The sequence below is a fragment of the Telopea speciosissima genome, chromosome 5, assembly GCF_018873765.1.
Source record: "Telopea speciosissima isolate NSW1024214 ecotype Mountain lineage chromosome 5, Tspe_v1, whole genome shotgun sequence".
Lineage (NCBI taxonomy): Eukaryota > Viridiplantae > Streptophyta > Magnoliopsida > Proteales > Proteaceae > Telopea > Telopea speciosissima.
The window spans coordinates 66,830,974-66,847,225 of record NC_057920.1 but is presented as its reverse complement, the minus strand read 5'-3'; the positions used below and the strand labels follow the sequence as shown (position 1 = coordinate 66,847,225).

The window sequence follows — 16,252 nt, the reverse complement described above, 5'->3', positions numbered from 1 at the left end:
CTAAAACACAATTCTAACAGTGGTAATTAGTCCTGTAACCATATATATATATCACCAAGAACATCTCCAATGGCCGAATGCTTAAGATCAAGTTCCTATCGATCAGTACAACAGATTTATATCCTTAGGCTTCAAACAAGCAGCAACACTTGAGCTGAAAATTACATCATATGTAGAAAAGAAATTAGAAACTGAAACGGGAAAAAAAGAAAACAAAAACATTAATATTTTTCAAACTCATTGATTCTCACAAGATTTAGAAGTTTGATTCTCAAAAGTACAACATTGATCACTTAAGTCAATTACTCTCACCTTCATGCCAACAAATTCTTTGAAATTAGTAGGCCCTGAACAAAAAGCAAGGTAAGTTGATTAGGATTTGGATAGTACTAATTAATGACAATTGCGAAAAATATTTTCCCCGGCCATGAACCATCAGGTTGGCCTGATTTTAAATTTCTATATAGAAAAATAAAATGTACGCAAATTCCATACCAGATCAGTGCGGCGTCTGTAGATGAAGTCTTTTTGTTTCTTCCATGCTTTCTGTTGATCCATCCAGTCAGTTAGACCTTTACCGCAGCGTTCAATTACTAGAGAGCAGTTGAACATTTGAAGCTCATTAAATTTCTGAAGGTTGCTACAATCCTTGAACTTAAGTATCTCAAGTAATGAAAACCCATCTGGAGCACTACTTCCACTTCCAAAAAAGAAGTCTCTAATGTTCAACTCTATTTGATCGATGCCACTTATAGTAAGTAGCTTGAGATTTGGAAGATTCCAAAGGGGTGGAAGGCAATTGCATCCTTTGCATTTGCTCAAAGAAACTTTCTCAAGTTTTTCAAACGAATCACTGGTGACCCAGTGTGGGAAAATCTGACCCCCATAACCTGATATTTTCAACTTCTTCAGATTACCCTGTGCTGGTTTGAGGCCTTCAAGAACCTCATTAAATCTATATTTTTTGGGGGCATCCTTACTCCACTCCAACTTCAATTCAGTAAGACCCGGTTTAGCATCTAGTGCAGCTTCCCTAGCCTCTTCAAAGGTCGAGACATTTTCAAGATTTGCAATGCAAAGTGATCCTCTGAGGTTCTTCATCTTCTTCAACACACAAATATTTTTTTCAGGTTTTTTTCCTAAGACAAATGGGCAAGAAAATGTCTCAAGGTTGGTTAATTGCTCAATTCCTTGTGGTAAAGATTCTAAATAGTGCTTTTTGTCTAGACAAAGATGTAGCAAGCAAATAAGACCAGCCAAGCCAGGTAACTTCTTAAGCTGTGAACAACCATTGAGTTTCAGTATCAGTAAACAATGAAGTTTACAAATTGTCTTGGGCAACTGTACAATTTTAGAGTTGGAGAGATTAAGGCATCGGAGGTGCTTCAATCCACCAATAGATACTGGAACTTGAATGATGCAACAACCACAGCTTATATCCAACACGCGTAAGCTTTTGAAAAGTCCAAGTTCATTGGAGTAGGATGTAAATCCTGGTAAAATGGAGGAGCGTCTACTGTTGAGACGGAGGAAGCTATGGCGGGTTGCGAAATCACCAATTTGTTGCTTCCCCGCTGTTGCAGGTTGTGAAACATCGGTCGCTGGATAATTGTTTCCTTCGTTGATTTTGATGTGTATAATTGTTCGCAATTTTTCACATCTAACATCAGCAGCAGCAGGATGATCAGCAGTATCTTTTTTTTTTTTTTTGGTGAAAGCAACAGCAAGATCATCAAATGTATCCCAAAAAAGTTTACATTCTATTGATAATAAATGGAGGAGAGAATCCCGTAAGCCATCCTGATGATCTAATCGCTTCCATTCTCCACGAGAAGCAAATTTTGCAAGCTCATGGATTGTAACATCTGCTAATTGATATCGATGTCTACTACAACCATTTGATGAAAAAAAAGATTTGAGGTTCTCAGCAAAATAACTTCTCCCTATATCTTCCAATGTTTCACTCTCTTTTACCTGAATAAAACCTAGAGCCATCCATAAGTGGACTAAGTCATCCCTCTCAAATACATGATTCTGGGGATATATCAACAAAAGCTTAAAACATTTTTTCAAATGAATTGGGAGGTTTCTATATCTTGTCCAGTGTTCTTCGAAAACCCCATTACCACCACTGTTCTGTTGATCATGATGATTACTGGTTCCGTTATCATCAAAGGTATTACTGATTATGGTTTGTATATTCATTCCAGCTTTGGTTATACAATCAGCTAAGGAGAGAGGGTTAAATACCTGATCGAGTGTTGCTTTCTGATGGGTTACTCGATAATTGAGGAAACCAATTGCAATTTCGTCCAACATGTCTTCTGCATTAGAAATTGCTTTTTGAAGATGTAAAAGCCGTAACTCATCTTTCACTTCTTCATATTTCAATTTATCAATCTTACGCTCAGCTTTTTCTTTTGACGAGAAGAGCGCCTCTACACTTATTGAAAACGCTTCCACACTTATTGAAATCTCAATACTTCGGTTCTGTTCAGCTGCGTTACTCAGGAACTTATCAAATAAAGCCTTTACGACAGGAGTTACAACAATTCCAAGACCAGATAGGATGAGCCCTGCAATTTCGAATCCAGACATGGCTGCTGCTTTTTTTCCAGAAAATTAAGAAGGTTTGCTTTGCATCAATTGGATCTTATTAGCCCGTCTTCTGTGTGTGTTTTGTTTTTTTTTTCCCCTCTGTAGTGAAATCTGGGAGAGACTCGACTGGGGAGGGTCAATCTGAAGAAGAGTGATGAGAATGATATTTTATTCAATTTGGATCTTCCAGCTGCAGCAGCCCGTAGAGGAGCCGTGCGTGCAAAGACTGTCTTACCCCTGCCCAAATACCTTGCCCAAACGGGGGTAAAGCGATCATTACGTGTGCGGCCAATCTACGCTGCATAGGCCGCTACGGACACTCGGACAGCGCACCATAGAGGATCTGGATCATATTTTATTTGGGTGGTGGTAGGGATGTAAATGGATATTCATAAATCCTTATTCGATCCGCGTTCGTATCCGTTTAGGAAAATCCGAATCCGTCCGAAATTAATCGGATACGAATATAATAATCCCCCTATCCGACCGATTATTATCCAATTCGTTTAGCAGTCTGACGGTAATAAAATATATAAAATATAACTTTGTGTTTGTCTATCTTTTTAAGTTAACTTATTGGATTTTGTTATCTTATTTTTATAAATTTATAAGTTAAGATAATGTGATTCTTTTTCTAGATTTGCTATTGGTTTATATACATTGTTTTATGCAGTGTGATACATGGAATTACATATCTATTAAAAAATCAAAAGTAAAGAACGTAAGAGAATAAAGACTAAGAAGAGTAAAAAAGGGTAGTTACTGAACTCCCAAGTCTCAACCCTAATCTTCATCATAAAAACGGTAAATATGTCAACGAAGAGTCAAAAAATTGTATTCGATCCGTATTCATATTCATTTAGGAGAAATTGTATTAAAAAAAATCACTATCCGGAAATTATCCGAATCTGTCCGAAAATCGATAGGATATTATCCGAATCCGTCCAAATATAATCGGATACAAATATGATAATGTCACTATCTGACCGAATTCAAATCGTTTACATCCCTAGGTGGTGGGGACTGGGGACAGTTGGGTTGTGGAATCAAGAATTACAGACAAGCACGTTGACGTGAGGCCTTATATATATATAACATCTACTTTTTTCGTATTTAAAATTCAGTTCTTCACGATCATAAAGAAGGAACAATCCGATTGTCATACATGAAATCACTCTTCTGTTCGAATGGCATATTAGGAATCCGAGAATTTAAGAATCCCAAGGTAGGGTTTGGGTAGGGATGTAAATGGATCAGATACGGATCTGATGTGATTGGATATCAAATGTGATCAAATTCATGTTTGATATGTGAAAATGATATCACTCCTTGACCTTAGTCTTGGGCTCTTGACTGTATTTATAAGATAAAGATCTGGTTACATAACAGACTAACAGCATACATGGTTGGATACAGGAGTAATCTCAACAATAAACACGACAATACACATGTGAGAAACACTGACTACATTACACCCATAACACCCTCCCGCAAACTCAAGGCACCTGGAAGGAGATTGCGTTGGGAACGTAACATTAGAAATCTAGATGACGAAAGGCCCTTTGTCAATATATCAACCAATTGGTCCGTGGTAGAGAAGTATCGAACACAGAGATCACCCTTGGCTACCTTGTCGCGTACGAAATGAAAATCAATTTTAATGTACTTTTTTCGGTAATGAAAAACTGGATTGGCACTAAGGTATGTCGCACCAATGTTGTCGCACCAAAGAACGGGGCACGATGATAAAGGCACACGAATCTCCTTAAGTAAGGACTGAATCCAAGTCAGTTCGGTAGCAGCAAGAGCCAATGCTCGATACTCGCTTTCCGTGCTTGATCAAGCCACCGTGGTTTGCTTGCGAGATTGCCATGAGATCAAGTTAGGACCAATGAAAATGAGATAACTCCAGTAGATTTGCGGTCATTGGGACAACTGGCCCAATCCGCATCGGTGTTGTGAAACCCGGCTCTAATTTGAATTTTTTTAAACTTGTGTGATGCCAGGTTCTAGGTCTGTGTCTATGCTAGCCTCTATGTTATGGGCTGCATCAGTGATGGATTCGGAGCAATCCTTTGACACAACTATGGGGGATTTCGAGGAGCCAGGATGGCTAACTATCCTTGAGTCTGAAAATCCTACCGGGTCCCAACATATCAGTTTCTTATGCCAGACTTGCTGGGTCGAGCATATGCGGAACCTCACCATATCCTTGGCTGGTATATAGGTAAGAATCCCAATCTATGTATATATATATATATATACACTATTCTTGCTTAATTACTGTACTAGGGGCAAAATAGTAATTTTAACCTAGTGGGACCCACATCCCCAGTGGGGAATCCTGTTCCTAACATTTACCCGTATTCGATTTACCGATGATGTCATATGACATCACTCTAGGGTTAGATTCATGTAATAAGTATGAAATTCTAGTTAAAATTAGTTTTAGGAATTAATTTTAGGAAACTGATTTTGGCTTTATTAAAACCAAACAACCCTTAGTCAATCCACTATCTATAAATATAAGACTTATCTATACTATTCACTAAGACTTAAGAAATCAGAATTCGTTCCAACCTAAGGAGAAAACCAAGGAGAAGGGAAAGAGAGGGCTTTGCATGGGGCTTAGTTCTTACACCTGAAATTGAAGCTTAAGACTGAGTTAGGCGACCTGGCTGCATAATACTAGGCTGCTATCACACTATTACTACTGCTGTACTCAGGTAAGTTATAATACCTTGGGTACCCCATTTTAATTTTAGGGTTTCCCATGGTCTCCCATGGGAACCTTGGTGCATCCCTAATAGGGTTTCTCCTTCCCTCATGTGTCCCACGCAATTATAGAACACATTAGGGACAGAGAAAATACATCTCTAGTCATCACATGGCAAGAGGGATCATCCCATACTCGAATACGCAGCGAAAATAAATCGATTCGAGTTTTTTTCGCATCCCATGAATATTAATAATCAATGAACAGAATGAATTAATAAAGAACTGCAAACCTGGTGAGCCTCAAGTGTTGCTCCTCCAATAGACAGTGGTTCTTCCTCCAATGAGCGCTCCAAGCAAACAGATCTGAACCTCCAATGGTGCTACCAAGGTTCTACACGCCAATCCCAGATGCCCTCAAACTCCTCAGCACAGATCTAGGGTTTCACAAACCCTAACTCTCAAACACAGGTGAGAGAAGCAAGAAGAAGAAGAGAGATCACAAGAGGGAGAGAGAGAAACCAAAAATCTAGGAGAGAGAGTGTCTGCTCCAAAAATGTGGAGAGCTACCTCTTCTACGTTTTTTGGTCCCCTATTTATAATAATAGGGTTTAATTAAATCCTAGATAGATTTAATAGAGCCCTAGTGAGAGTCTGACTCTCTTTCTCTCAGTCTGGCAGTTCTGTTTAAACTCAAAGTGCTACATAGGTGAAGAAGCAGAATCTAATAGGAAAAGTATTAATTAGATTCTTTATTTAATTATTAATAGATAATTACAATTAGCACCAAATCCATTAATTAAATAAAGAGCCAATTAAATTAGCAAATTCCAAATAATTCCCTATATGATAACAATTTATCATACACAATCCCCCACTAATCAACACCATCATTATGGAATCTAGGGCATGTACACATGTATTGCCAAACCCCAATCCATAGTACATGTCCATATAAGAGCGTCTGTGCATCCGATCGGGTCCCGCAAAACTCGATAAAACACTTTATTTGAAATAACTATAAATAATGTATCATTTTATGTAAAATAAATTTTGCAAAACCATTTCCAAAACGGTACTGGATCCAGATTCTGATCCGACCATGCACATGCAGTCTCTATCTTGGTGTTCCCCAATCGGGCAGTGGTGACCGTGTTGGATAACTCCTTCACTCACAAAGTGTTCACGCATTCCCAGAACACCGGCTTTGACTCGCTTGAGTCTCAATCATTGATGAACCAAAGAATGCGATCACACTTTGCAGTGACAGGGTTCCCTCAGGTACAGGGTGTCGGTGACACATGTCTATCCCTTTCTACATCTGGCAGTAATACATGAGGGAATCGAAAAAGTAGATTCTTCGCTAATGCACACATCAAACATGTGAGCACTCGCATTCGTACCCTGGCATCACATGTCTAGGCATACCCAATGCGACGACCATATGATAAGGGTGCCCAGCCCAAACCCTAGTCGTGACTACCATTTTAAGTATAACTTACGGACACATAATGCTCAAAAAGTTTATATTGCATGTGACAATATTAAACTAAAATGTATAAATGTTCAATACAAAGGTGAACCGGGTTGAACCGGACCAAACCGGGTTTGATGGACACACACTTGTCCAACAGAGCAGGATTGCTTTTAGTTTTGATATGCATAATCGTTCGCAATTTTTCACATCTAGCACCAGCAGCAACAGTATCTTTTTTTTTTTTTCCGGTGAAAGCAACAGCAAGATCATCAAATGTATCCCAAAAATTTGTACATTGTATTGATAATAAATGGTGGAGAGAAGCAAGTAAGGAGGTTCTTGCTTGGTAACGATCCTCTAGTTGTTGACATTCTCCACGAGAAGCAAATTTTGCAAGCTCATGGATCGTATCATCTGCTAATTGATGATGTATAATACCATTTGAAGAAAAAGATTGGAGCTTCTCAGCATAATACCTTCTCCCTGCATCTTGCAATGTTAAACCCTCGTGTATCTGAATAAAATCTAGAGCCATCCATAGGTGGACTATGTTATCCCTCTGATCAAATACATCACTCTGGGGGAACATCGACAAAAGCTTCAAGCATTTTTTCAAAGGCATTGAGAGGTTTTCATCGATTGGCCACGAGTCTTTTACCGAATCCCACCCACCATTCTCATGATTAGTGGTATCTAATACCGATGCTGGGGACGATGCTGGCTTTCGTCCGTTATCGAACGTATTCCTGATTATGGCATCTATGTTCTTTCGAACATTAGTTATAACATCAGCTGAGGGGAAAGACTTGGATACCTTATCGCCTGCTTTTAGTCGATGCTTGAGGCCATCAATTCCAATTTCTTCCAACATGTCTTCTACATCAGAGATTGCAGTTTTAAGAAGTCTCAGCCACAAATCATCTTTCACTTCTTCATATTTCAATTGATCAAGCTTAATCTCAGCTTTGTCAATTGACGAGGAGAGCGCCCGCACACTCATTGAAATCTCATAATTAGATGGGTTCTGTCCATCCCAATTACTCAGGAACCTATCAAATAAAGCCTTTATGACGGGAGATAACAAAATTCCAGCCCCAGATACGACGATCCCAGCAATTTCAAATCCAGACATGGCTTCTTTCTCAGAAAAGAAGGTTTGCTTTGCACTTGGATGTTATTAGTCACTTGCAAGTTAAGAGAAAGTGAACAAGTGCTCTATGGTTTGTTTTTTTTTTTTTTTTTTTTTTTTCCTTTCTTATAGTGAGACTGGGGAGATTGGGAAGCATCAATATGAAGAAGAGTGGTGAGGAATCGTTATCATCTCCTAGTACAGCACGGTGCTATAACGAATCATGTGACGGCTGCAGAGGCCATGTGTACCATGTGGGGTCCATTGTGCACATGGCCTCTACAGCCGCCGCACGATGCGTTATAGCACCGTGCTATAACAGGAGAGGATAAAAATTAGAGTGGTGAGATGGCTTGCACGTAAGAACGTAGAGATAGTGAACAACAAAATTTGGTAACATGTGGTGTGTGGAAGTCCATGGACGACCTTTGTCTGCTCCATTTCCTGGGTAGGTCCATTTCCCCAATTTCCTCTAATAAGGGGAGGGGGGAAGGGGAAGGGGGAGGGGGGAGACAAGACCACCCTACCCTTGCCCGAACACATTGCCCGGGTGGGGCCCACCCCCTCTATTAGAGGAAATTGGGAAAATGGAACAGGCAAGAAATGGAGGAGAAAAAACATTTGAAAGGCCCAAGTCAAGCTAAAGTAGGACCTATAATTGGTCTTTTATGCCCTTTGAGTATATGTTGTAGGGGAATGATATATGGGGTCATTTTTGTAATCTAGCTTTAGATCCAAGTAAAGAAGTATAATTTAAATTTGACCTACTTTATTCTATCTTAAGGATAATCAAGTAATATCACTAACAGGGGCAGTTTCTTTAGACTCGCAGTTCCTTCAGATTCTGATCACATGAAGATCTCTCAGGTTTCCATGGCGGTTTAATGGCAGATTTAAGTCCGGTTCATTCTCTCGACCTTTCAATGGATCTACGAGAAATCTTCATTTCCATCTCCAAAAATACTAGAAATGACAAAGAACAAAGAACAAAGAACAAAGAAAATTCTCAAACACCCAAATGGGGACCGTTATCTTTTTTTACGTCACGGAGATATAATAAAAGAAAGAAGAAAAGAACTAAAACTAATAAAAAAGATTGAAATCTTTAACCGTCAGTCGATCTGAAATAGGTTTCAAGAATTTGAAACCCTAGAATCTCCAATTACAGTATATAGGATTGACGACTCAGAAGAATACGTGGTTCAACTACGTAATTCGTAGAGCAAAGGAGGTACATTTAATACAAAAGGATTGCAAAGGGAGACAAGAGAGCTTCTGTGTCGATGAAGCTCGTCGGCTCCATCTTTGAATCTAACTGAGGCAGGAAAGTATGCGAACATATAGAGAGAGAGGATCTACCGCCAGAGATTTTGCTCCACCATAGCAGCAGGAGGGGTTAGTGTGATTTTCCAAAACTACTCAAGATTGTTACCATAACTAGCTTAGGAGAGATGAGGGGCCTTGCCAATTTACATTCTTGAACATTTTAAAAATTTAGTTACAAATTCTGCTTGTATCCTTCTTGGTTATAAATTCTAAATCATTGTCGTTAAAAAAAAAAAAAACCTACTTTTTTCAGGTGAGAAATTCAGTTCTTCTCTGCCATGAGTCATGACATATTAGAAATCTGAGATTTTAAGAAATTTTTTTTTTTCTTTTGGTAAATAGATTTTAAGAATTGGAAACTAGGGTTTGGGTTGTTTTTCACAGTTGATTCCCTACTGACTACTGGGCTTGTATCCTTCATTTCTACCGGGGATTGAGGTATCGGTCTCCATCGATATCATAATGTCTGAAATCTAATTAGATCGATCGAGAATCTATATACCAATACGACCCAGTCAATACTGCGGATCCGTTTAGCTGGGATACCATTACAAATGGTGGATGCCATCTCGATTTTTTTTTATTTAGTAGAAAATGACTTCCGGATGTCTGGCATGAGTGGGCATGACCCACACTGTTACAGTTGCTTTTATACAATTATTTTCCTTGTCGTTTTTTCTTTTTCTTCCGTCCGTCATCACGAATTTGTTGTCCCCTTTCCATGATCCATCAATTGTTTCTTTCTTCCCATTCCGATCTAGTTTATTATTATTATTATTATTATTTCAAACTTCGTCCTTTTACAGTCGTTTCTCTTTCAACTTCTTTATGCTTACTTTTCTTTTGGTTTAAAGGTTCAATGTCTCTTACCCAATAAAATAAAATAAAATTCAATGTCTAGTGTCTTTACATGCTGAAGAAAATCGAAGAAAATCCCTATTTCTTTTTAGTGATTTTTTCCTTGAACAGTTCAATTTTGAGCAAATTACAAGGTCCTCTCATGGACTATAATCCTATTACAAATCCCCAGTGTTTTGAACAATTACATGGATATTTACATCCTAAAATTACCTATTAATTGGTGATGGCAGATCGATGTAATTGGAGCAAAAGAGAAGGAGATCGGCCAAGAATTTGGATCACCTATGAAAAAAAACAGAGTTATCGGGGTTAGGACAGTTGCAACCGCAAAGGTACCCAATAAATAACACCACTAGGAGTAGTGATGACCATCAAAAGATACCTGGCATTAAGCAGTTTCTATAACCCCCAAGGAGGGACGGTTGATTAACTTCCACAGGGACATTGCTTTTGCAATTATAAATGCCAGAATTCAAGAAGCAAGGGGTATCTCTTGATCAATCAAACAATCTGTTATTTCACTTATCTTACCTTTCTTAGTGTAATCTGTTATTTCCCTAGTGTAATTTTCAATCTGACCATTGCGGTCATTCTATCCATCAAGTTCTTCTTTTGATTCTCCCTCATCAATGGTATGCTCTTTGGATATACTAGTATTGAAATCAATAGAATTCTTGATTTTCTTTCAAGTTTATTACTTGGTCTTGGGATTGTTCTTTTCTTCGAGCATTACAATTTGGTCTTTATATTTTAAAGTCCTTGAAGCAATCGAGGCAAGAGGAGAATCCACATTTTCTGGTTAGAAGTCAATAATATACTTTCCTTAAATCTTGAGTCTTAGGAGACTCGAGCACGCCCATGCTCTCTATCACATATCATCCATTATGGTTGACCGATTGTTGAGCGACTGGAAAAAGAGCCAAACAATGGACCTTCCCTGGACTATGGTGGCATTTACAAGTAATCCCAGTTCGTTAAGTTGAAACTAGTAATTGAAGCAAAACATTCATAAATGATCATATTACCCTTCATTAGTGTAGTTTTACCCTTTTACCCTTTCATTACAAAACCTTGAGATATCTCATCAACCTTTCCATCGTTCCAGCCTCATCTTCCATCTTACTTCTTTCTTCTCCAGCGACTTGTATATTTCATCATGTCATGTCTAGCGATCAGTGAGGAGTAATCACTCCAATCCGGCGATCTCTAGCGTTTGATCTACGTGGAGTAATCATTCTTACTCTTGAATGGATTCCTCATAATGGCTTTGTGATTCACATCTGAGATGGAAGCTCTGAGCCTTTGGTCCTTAAAGGGGACTTCTAGGCAACCCCTCATTTGGAACTTGATATGGGTGTAGACATCACATTTTGTCTCCCCGAGTGGCCCTAGACAATGATGAGCTTGGGATTTACCTAAAGGATGGAAATGGTTCTCTCGATATAGTTCGTAGTGCCCCTAAAAGACTAGCTAGATAAGAGTGGTATTTCAAGTTGATGATTGTATTATCGTATTGATATGTATTTATACAAGAGGAGTGGAATTTGTTAACTCCTTGGTCCAAGCTGTTCAATCCCTATATGCTAGGTAACAACGATTACTGGAGATCCTTCTTCATAGTCTGTAGTCGGTAGCGAAGCTGCATAATAAGAGCTTGAGATTAGGAGGAAAAAAAGCCTTTCAAGGGCCCCCCAAATAGCAGCAGAGGTGCGAAGACCAACAACCTGAGCCATAACAGGTTCTATCAAGGTTACATTGATCAAGCTAAGAAGTTGTCATAATCCGGGTTAGAAGTTGTTGGATCCGGCTTCCCAGGGCACAGAATCGAACCGTCTAGGTAGCCAAGCATTTGAGTGGCACGATAGATAGGGAGAAATTGAGAATGCCAAAGGAGGTAGTTCTGCCGACCGAGCTTGATAGAAGCTAGATTCATGATATTGGCAAGGGGATTGAGAGGGGAACTAAGAGATGGGGCGATAGTCAAGGGCGCAACCACGGTGCTAGAGGAAGACGAGGATGTCGACATGTTGAAAAAAAAAAAATGGAGACGTGAGAGGATAAGATAAGAAAGGATTCAGTCAATAACGAGAGGCCTAATCCACGTTATCTTGAGGTTGGTTATTAGGCCCCCTTGCCCTAGGCAGTATTCTTAGCTCCCATGTTGGTATATGTGGCTAAAAATGAACTAATATGATTTTCAAAAATCATGGTGAATGGTTTTGACACACTTAGACAAACCCAGATCATAGTTGGAATAGACTAAGAATCGACAAAATTAACCCCCTTGGTGCTGCATTTAGACCAAGTTCATTCTATTCGGAAACAACACCAACCGCAGTGGAAACAACGCTAGCTATTGGGGAAATGATGCAGTTATCCCTTCATCCTGTTTCATTTTTGTTCATCCCGTGATGTTTTGGCGAGAATCTAGGGATTTGGTGAATCTCAGCTCAGTGTGAGGACAAAGGGTTGCGAGGGTGAAACTAGACCTCAAGGTCTAAATGACAAGGAGTTGCCACCTAGATTAGGGTCTAGAACCCTTACTAAAAATGAAACAAAATCAACAAATCCGAACTGAGACGGAGAAGAAGAGAGATGCCTTTGGTGATTTGGGACTTTCATTTACCTAGGTTAGATAGATGGATGGATGCAGATTGGGGATTGGTTTATTTTACTGAACCAAAACCGGGTTGGTAATGGGTGGTTTAAGGTGGTTGGTCTTGGTTTAGGGTTTCAAAGCCTCATTAATTAAATTCTTTTGAATTTAGCCGTTAGATATAGCCAAATCCACGTGACGTGCTCACCATTGTGCGCAACACAATGGCCATTCATAGCACGAACATAGACAAGCCAAATCCCTGGAATCCAGAATCACGAACAAGAATGTGAGGCCATAAAAAAAGGGACAAAGTTTTCCTCCACCTATAGAGGATAGTTCACCCACCATCCTAGGGTTTTAGTATGTTCCAAAATATCCACACGTACCCATTAGCTGAAACCCAAACCAAATCCACAACAGCCATAGAAAAAAGAAGAAATCTGCTCTCACGGTGAGCAGGTTTATGGGTTTTTTTATTCAATGGATACGATTAAAAGGTAAAAAAAATAAACGATTTAGATTAAGGTACCGTTTGACAATGTTACTAGTTTTTCTGTGCCGTTTCTAACCAAAAACATATTTTGGTGTTACTGTTATCAAAATAACGTTATTGGCTTCCTAAAAGGTATTTGATAAACCTGTTCCAGAAATGTATCCAGAACACTATTAATACTGAAAGGTGTTTGATAAAACCTGTTTCTATAATAGTTTTGTATTGATTAATATAAATTACAAAATTATCATTAATAGTATAATACATATAAAGTCAATGATGTTAGGACATTCAAATTTATTAAAAATCTAAATAAAGTGTATATTACAAAAAAAAAAAAGACAGAGATGCACTAATGCGTTACTATAAATTACAAAAATGTCATTAACACTATAAATTACAAAAGTTTATGGATCAATTAGACATGCAAAAGTTTTAAACATTACAAATAGGAAATGTCTCATTCGTTTTTGCATCTTCAAAACTAGAGAAGCAACAAAATTCATTCAAATTATCAACAAAAAAGAAAAGAAAAGAAAAACACAAAGAAGCAGACATTTTTATGATGCTCATGATTGTCTTCTATGAATAGTTGAATAAAAAGGGTCATGGTGGATTCGAACCACCATTCCCTTGGAACATGCTTGACACATTCTCATGTTCCAAGTGCTCTACCAATCTGAGCTAAAGACCCAACAAGTAAAGTTTGAAATTTACAAGTAACCATGAGACCGTGCTACAAACCATGCTTCAATGATAATACCCAATGGGGACCTTGCCACAACCTTTCCTAATGTTCTCACATGTATTGAATGAAATTAACAAGAGATCATGCAACAAAACAAGAAAAACATTATTGAAGAGAAAGATCAAAATCAATTGTTTTTCAGTAGATTAACAAGTCATTGATGAGCAACAAGTACACCATCCAGAACTCAGCTAATCTAACCTTGTCCAGCACCTTATCTAGTGCTAGACTTTCATTAAATCATAAGCACAATGTATACAAAATTATATATACAGCCACCAAACAAATGTAAAGAGAAAGAGATGTGATGGCACTAGTGGAAACGTGACTAGGTAAAGTAATGTTCTTTTCTAGTGGTTCTATCTGCCTATATATATTTGGATATCTATATCATTTGGGCCCACATTATCTTTGATCCATTATTAGCTTTTTTGTTGTTTTGATAAAGTTTCATCCATTATTAGCCAGCAGGGTTTAGTGGGACTGGCCTAAACCAGGATCATTATCACCTCCAATTATAAAGAAATAAGAAAGACTGGATGTGTTAATGGGCCTGTCTAGCATTGTAGGCTAATAGCAAGACCTGTTCTGGACTCCCATGCTAAGCCTCCATATAAGAATCCAAACAAGGAAATAGGAGAAGAGAGAAAAAAAAAATATGGAATGAGATCTTGTTGGTAGACGATGAGAATGGAGTGAGACCTTGCTGGTTTTTCCCCTCCAAGTTCGTGAGGACGAGAAGAGAATATATTGAATGAAAGAAAACTCTTTTTCCACCAAAAAACATCGGGCAACAGTTTTTCAGTTTGGACCTTAAAACTGTAAAAACAAGTATTTGTTGTTTCTACAATAACATCTTTATTGACATAAATTGTTATAAATTTTTATTTATGTTATAAAAAACAAGTGAAACAAAACGGATTTCTCAAATATATTTTTTATACTAATTGTGTACTAGAAACATTAATAGCATAGAAACAACAGAAACAAAATGTTATCAAACATTGCGTTTAAAACAAATAACCGTAGTGCTAACACCCACTCAAATTTAAAACGTTTGATTTGACCACATGACCCTGTATGTTGCTTTTAAAATTTCGTCTCTTGTTTTTCGTCTCACATGATCTACAGTTCAGTAGACCACGTACATTAGATTTCCTATAAGACTTGCCGCTTTTCTAGGAGTAATGAAACCTTTTTTTTTTTTTTTATGAAATACGAGTAATTAAACTTTGATTGATTATAAAAAACAAAACAAAACAAAACAAAAAAACCATTTATCTAACCCCACATTTTTTTTTTCGGTTCGCCTAGACTTGCTTTTTTGAAAATTCATATCTTTTTTTCGTCTCCATGATTCAGAGACCAGTAGACCACAGTTGATTTCGTGCAAGTCTTTCTGATAAACATTGATCTGACCCCACACGTTTTTTAAATTCACCTAAACCTTTTTTGTTTTTTTGATAAAATCATTCACCTAAACCTTTTTTTGTTTTTTTGATAAAATCATTCACCTAAACCCACACGTGTTTTTCTTTTCACCTAAACTTGTTTTTTTGAAAATTCCTATCTTTTTTTCGTCTCACATGGTTCAGAGACTGGTAGACCATCTTTGATTTTCTACAAGTCTTTCTACCAATAATTAATAATTAAACCTTGATCTGACCCCACACGTTTTTTGTTTTCTCCTAGATTTGCTTTTTTGAAAATTCCAATCTTCTTTTCGTCTCACATGGTTCAGAGACCAGTAGACTGTAGACCACAGTTGATTTCCTGCAAATCATTCTACCAATAATTAAACCTTGATTTGAACCCACACGTTTTTCATATGACCCTGTACAGCAACTGGTACGATATCGATTTGGAATTTTGTTTAGACTTATTTTTTTATTGATTTGATTAAGGAATTTTTTATAGCACTATATCGACGACAATCGATGAGATTGGTTTTTTTAACAATTTTACGTTTGATTTGTTATCAATATTCAAAATCAATATCAATCTCAATCGATACCAGAAATCGAAATAATATTAATTACTTTCAATCGTGATGCGACACATCCAATACAGCTTCACATTACGTGGTCGTTTTCACAGTCGTTTTCACTTTTTCTTTTTCATTCCCCCAGAACGTCAGAAAAAAATATATAAAAAAAATCATGAGAATGCAATCATAGCCTAAATTTCAAAAGAGAAATTATCAGCGTCACTCCTGACGTTTGCCTATATTTTAAGGCAAACATACTCACTACCATAATATTATCAGCGTCACCCTTGACATTTGCCTATATTTTAAGATATATTTT

At 37.7% G+C, this 16,252-nt stretch overlaps 1 protein-coding gene across 1 annotated transcript; it reads right to left on the bottom strand.

Annotated features, from left to right (window-relative positions):
• Positions 1–459: 459 nt before the first annotated feature.
• LOC122663336 (disease resistance protein RGA2-like) lies at positions 460–2,598 on the bottom strand. The gene has a single exon (XM_043859014.1). It carries the CDS (start codon positions 2,596–2,598, stop codon positions 460–462), a length of 2,139 nt encoding a protein of 712 aa, XP_043714949.1.
• Positions 2,599–16,252: the final 13,654 nt, after the last annotated feature.

Coding starts and splice junctions, on each gene's coding strand:
- LOC122663336 (XM_043859014.1), bottom strand. CDS start 2,598: ATGTCTGGATTCGAAATTGCAGGGCTCATCCTATCTGGTCTTGGAATT.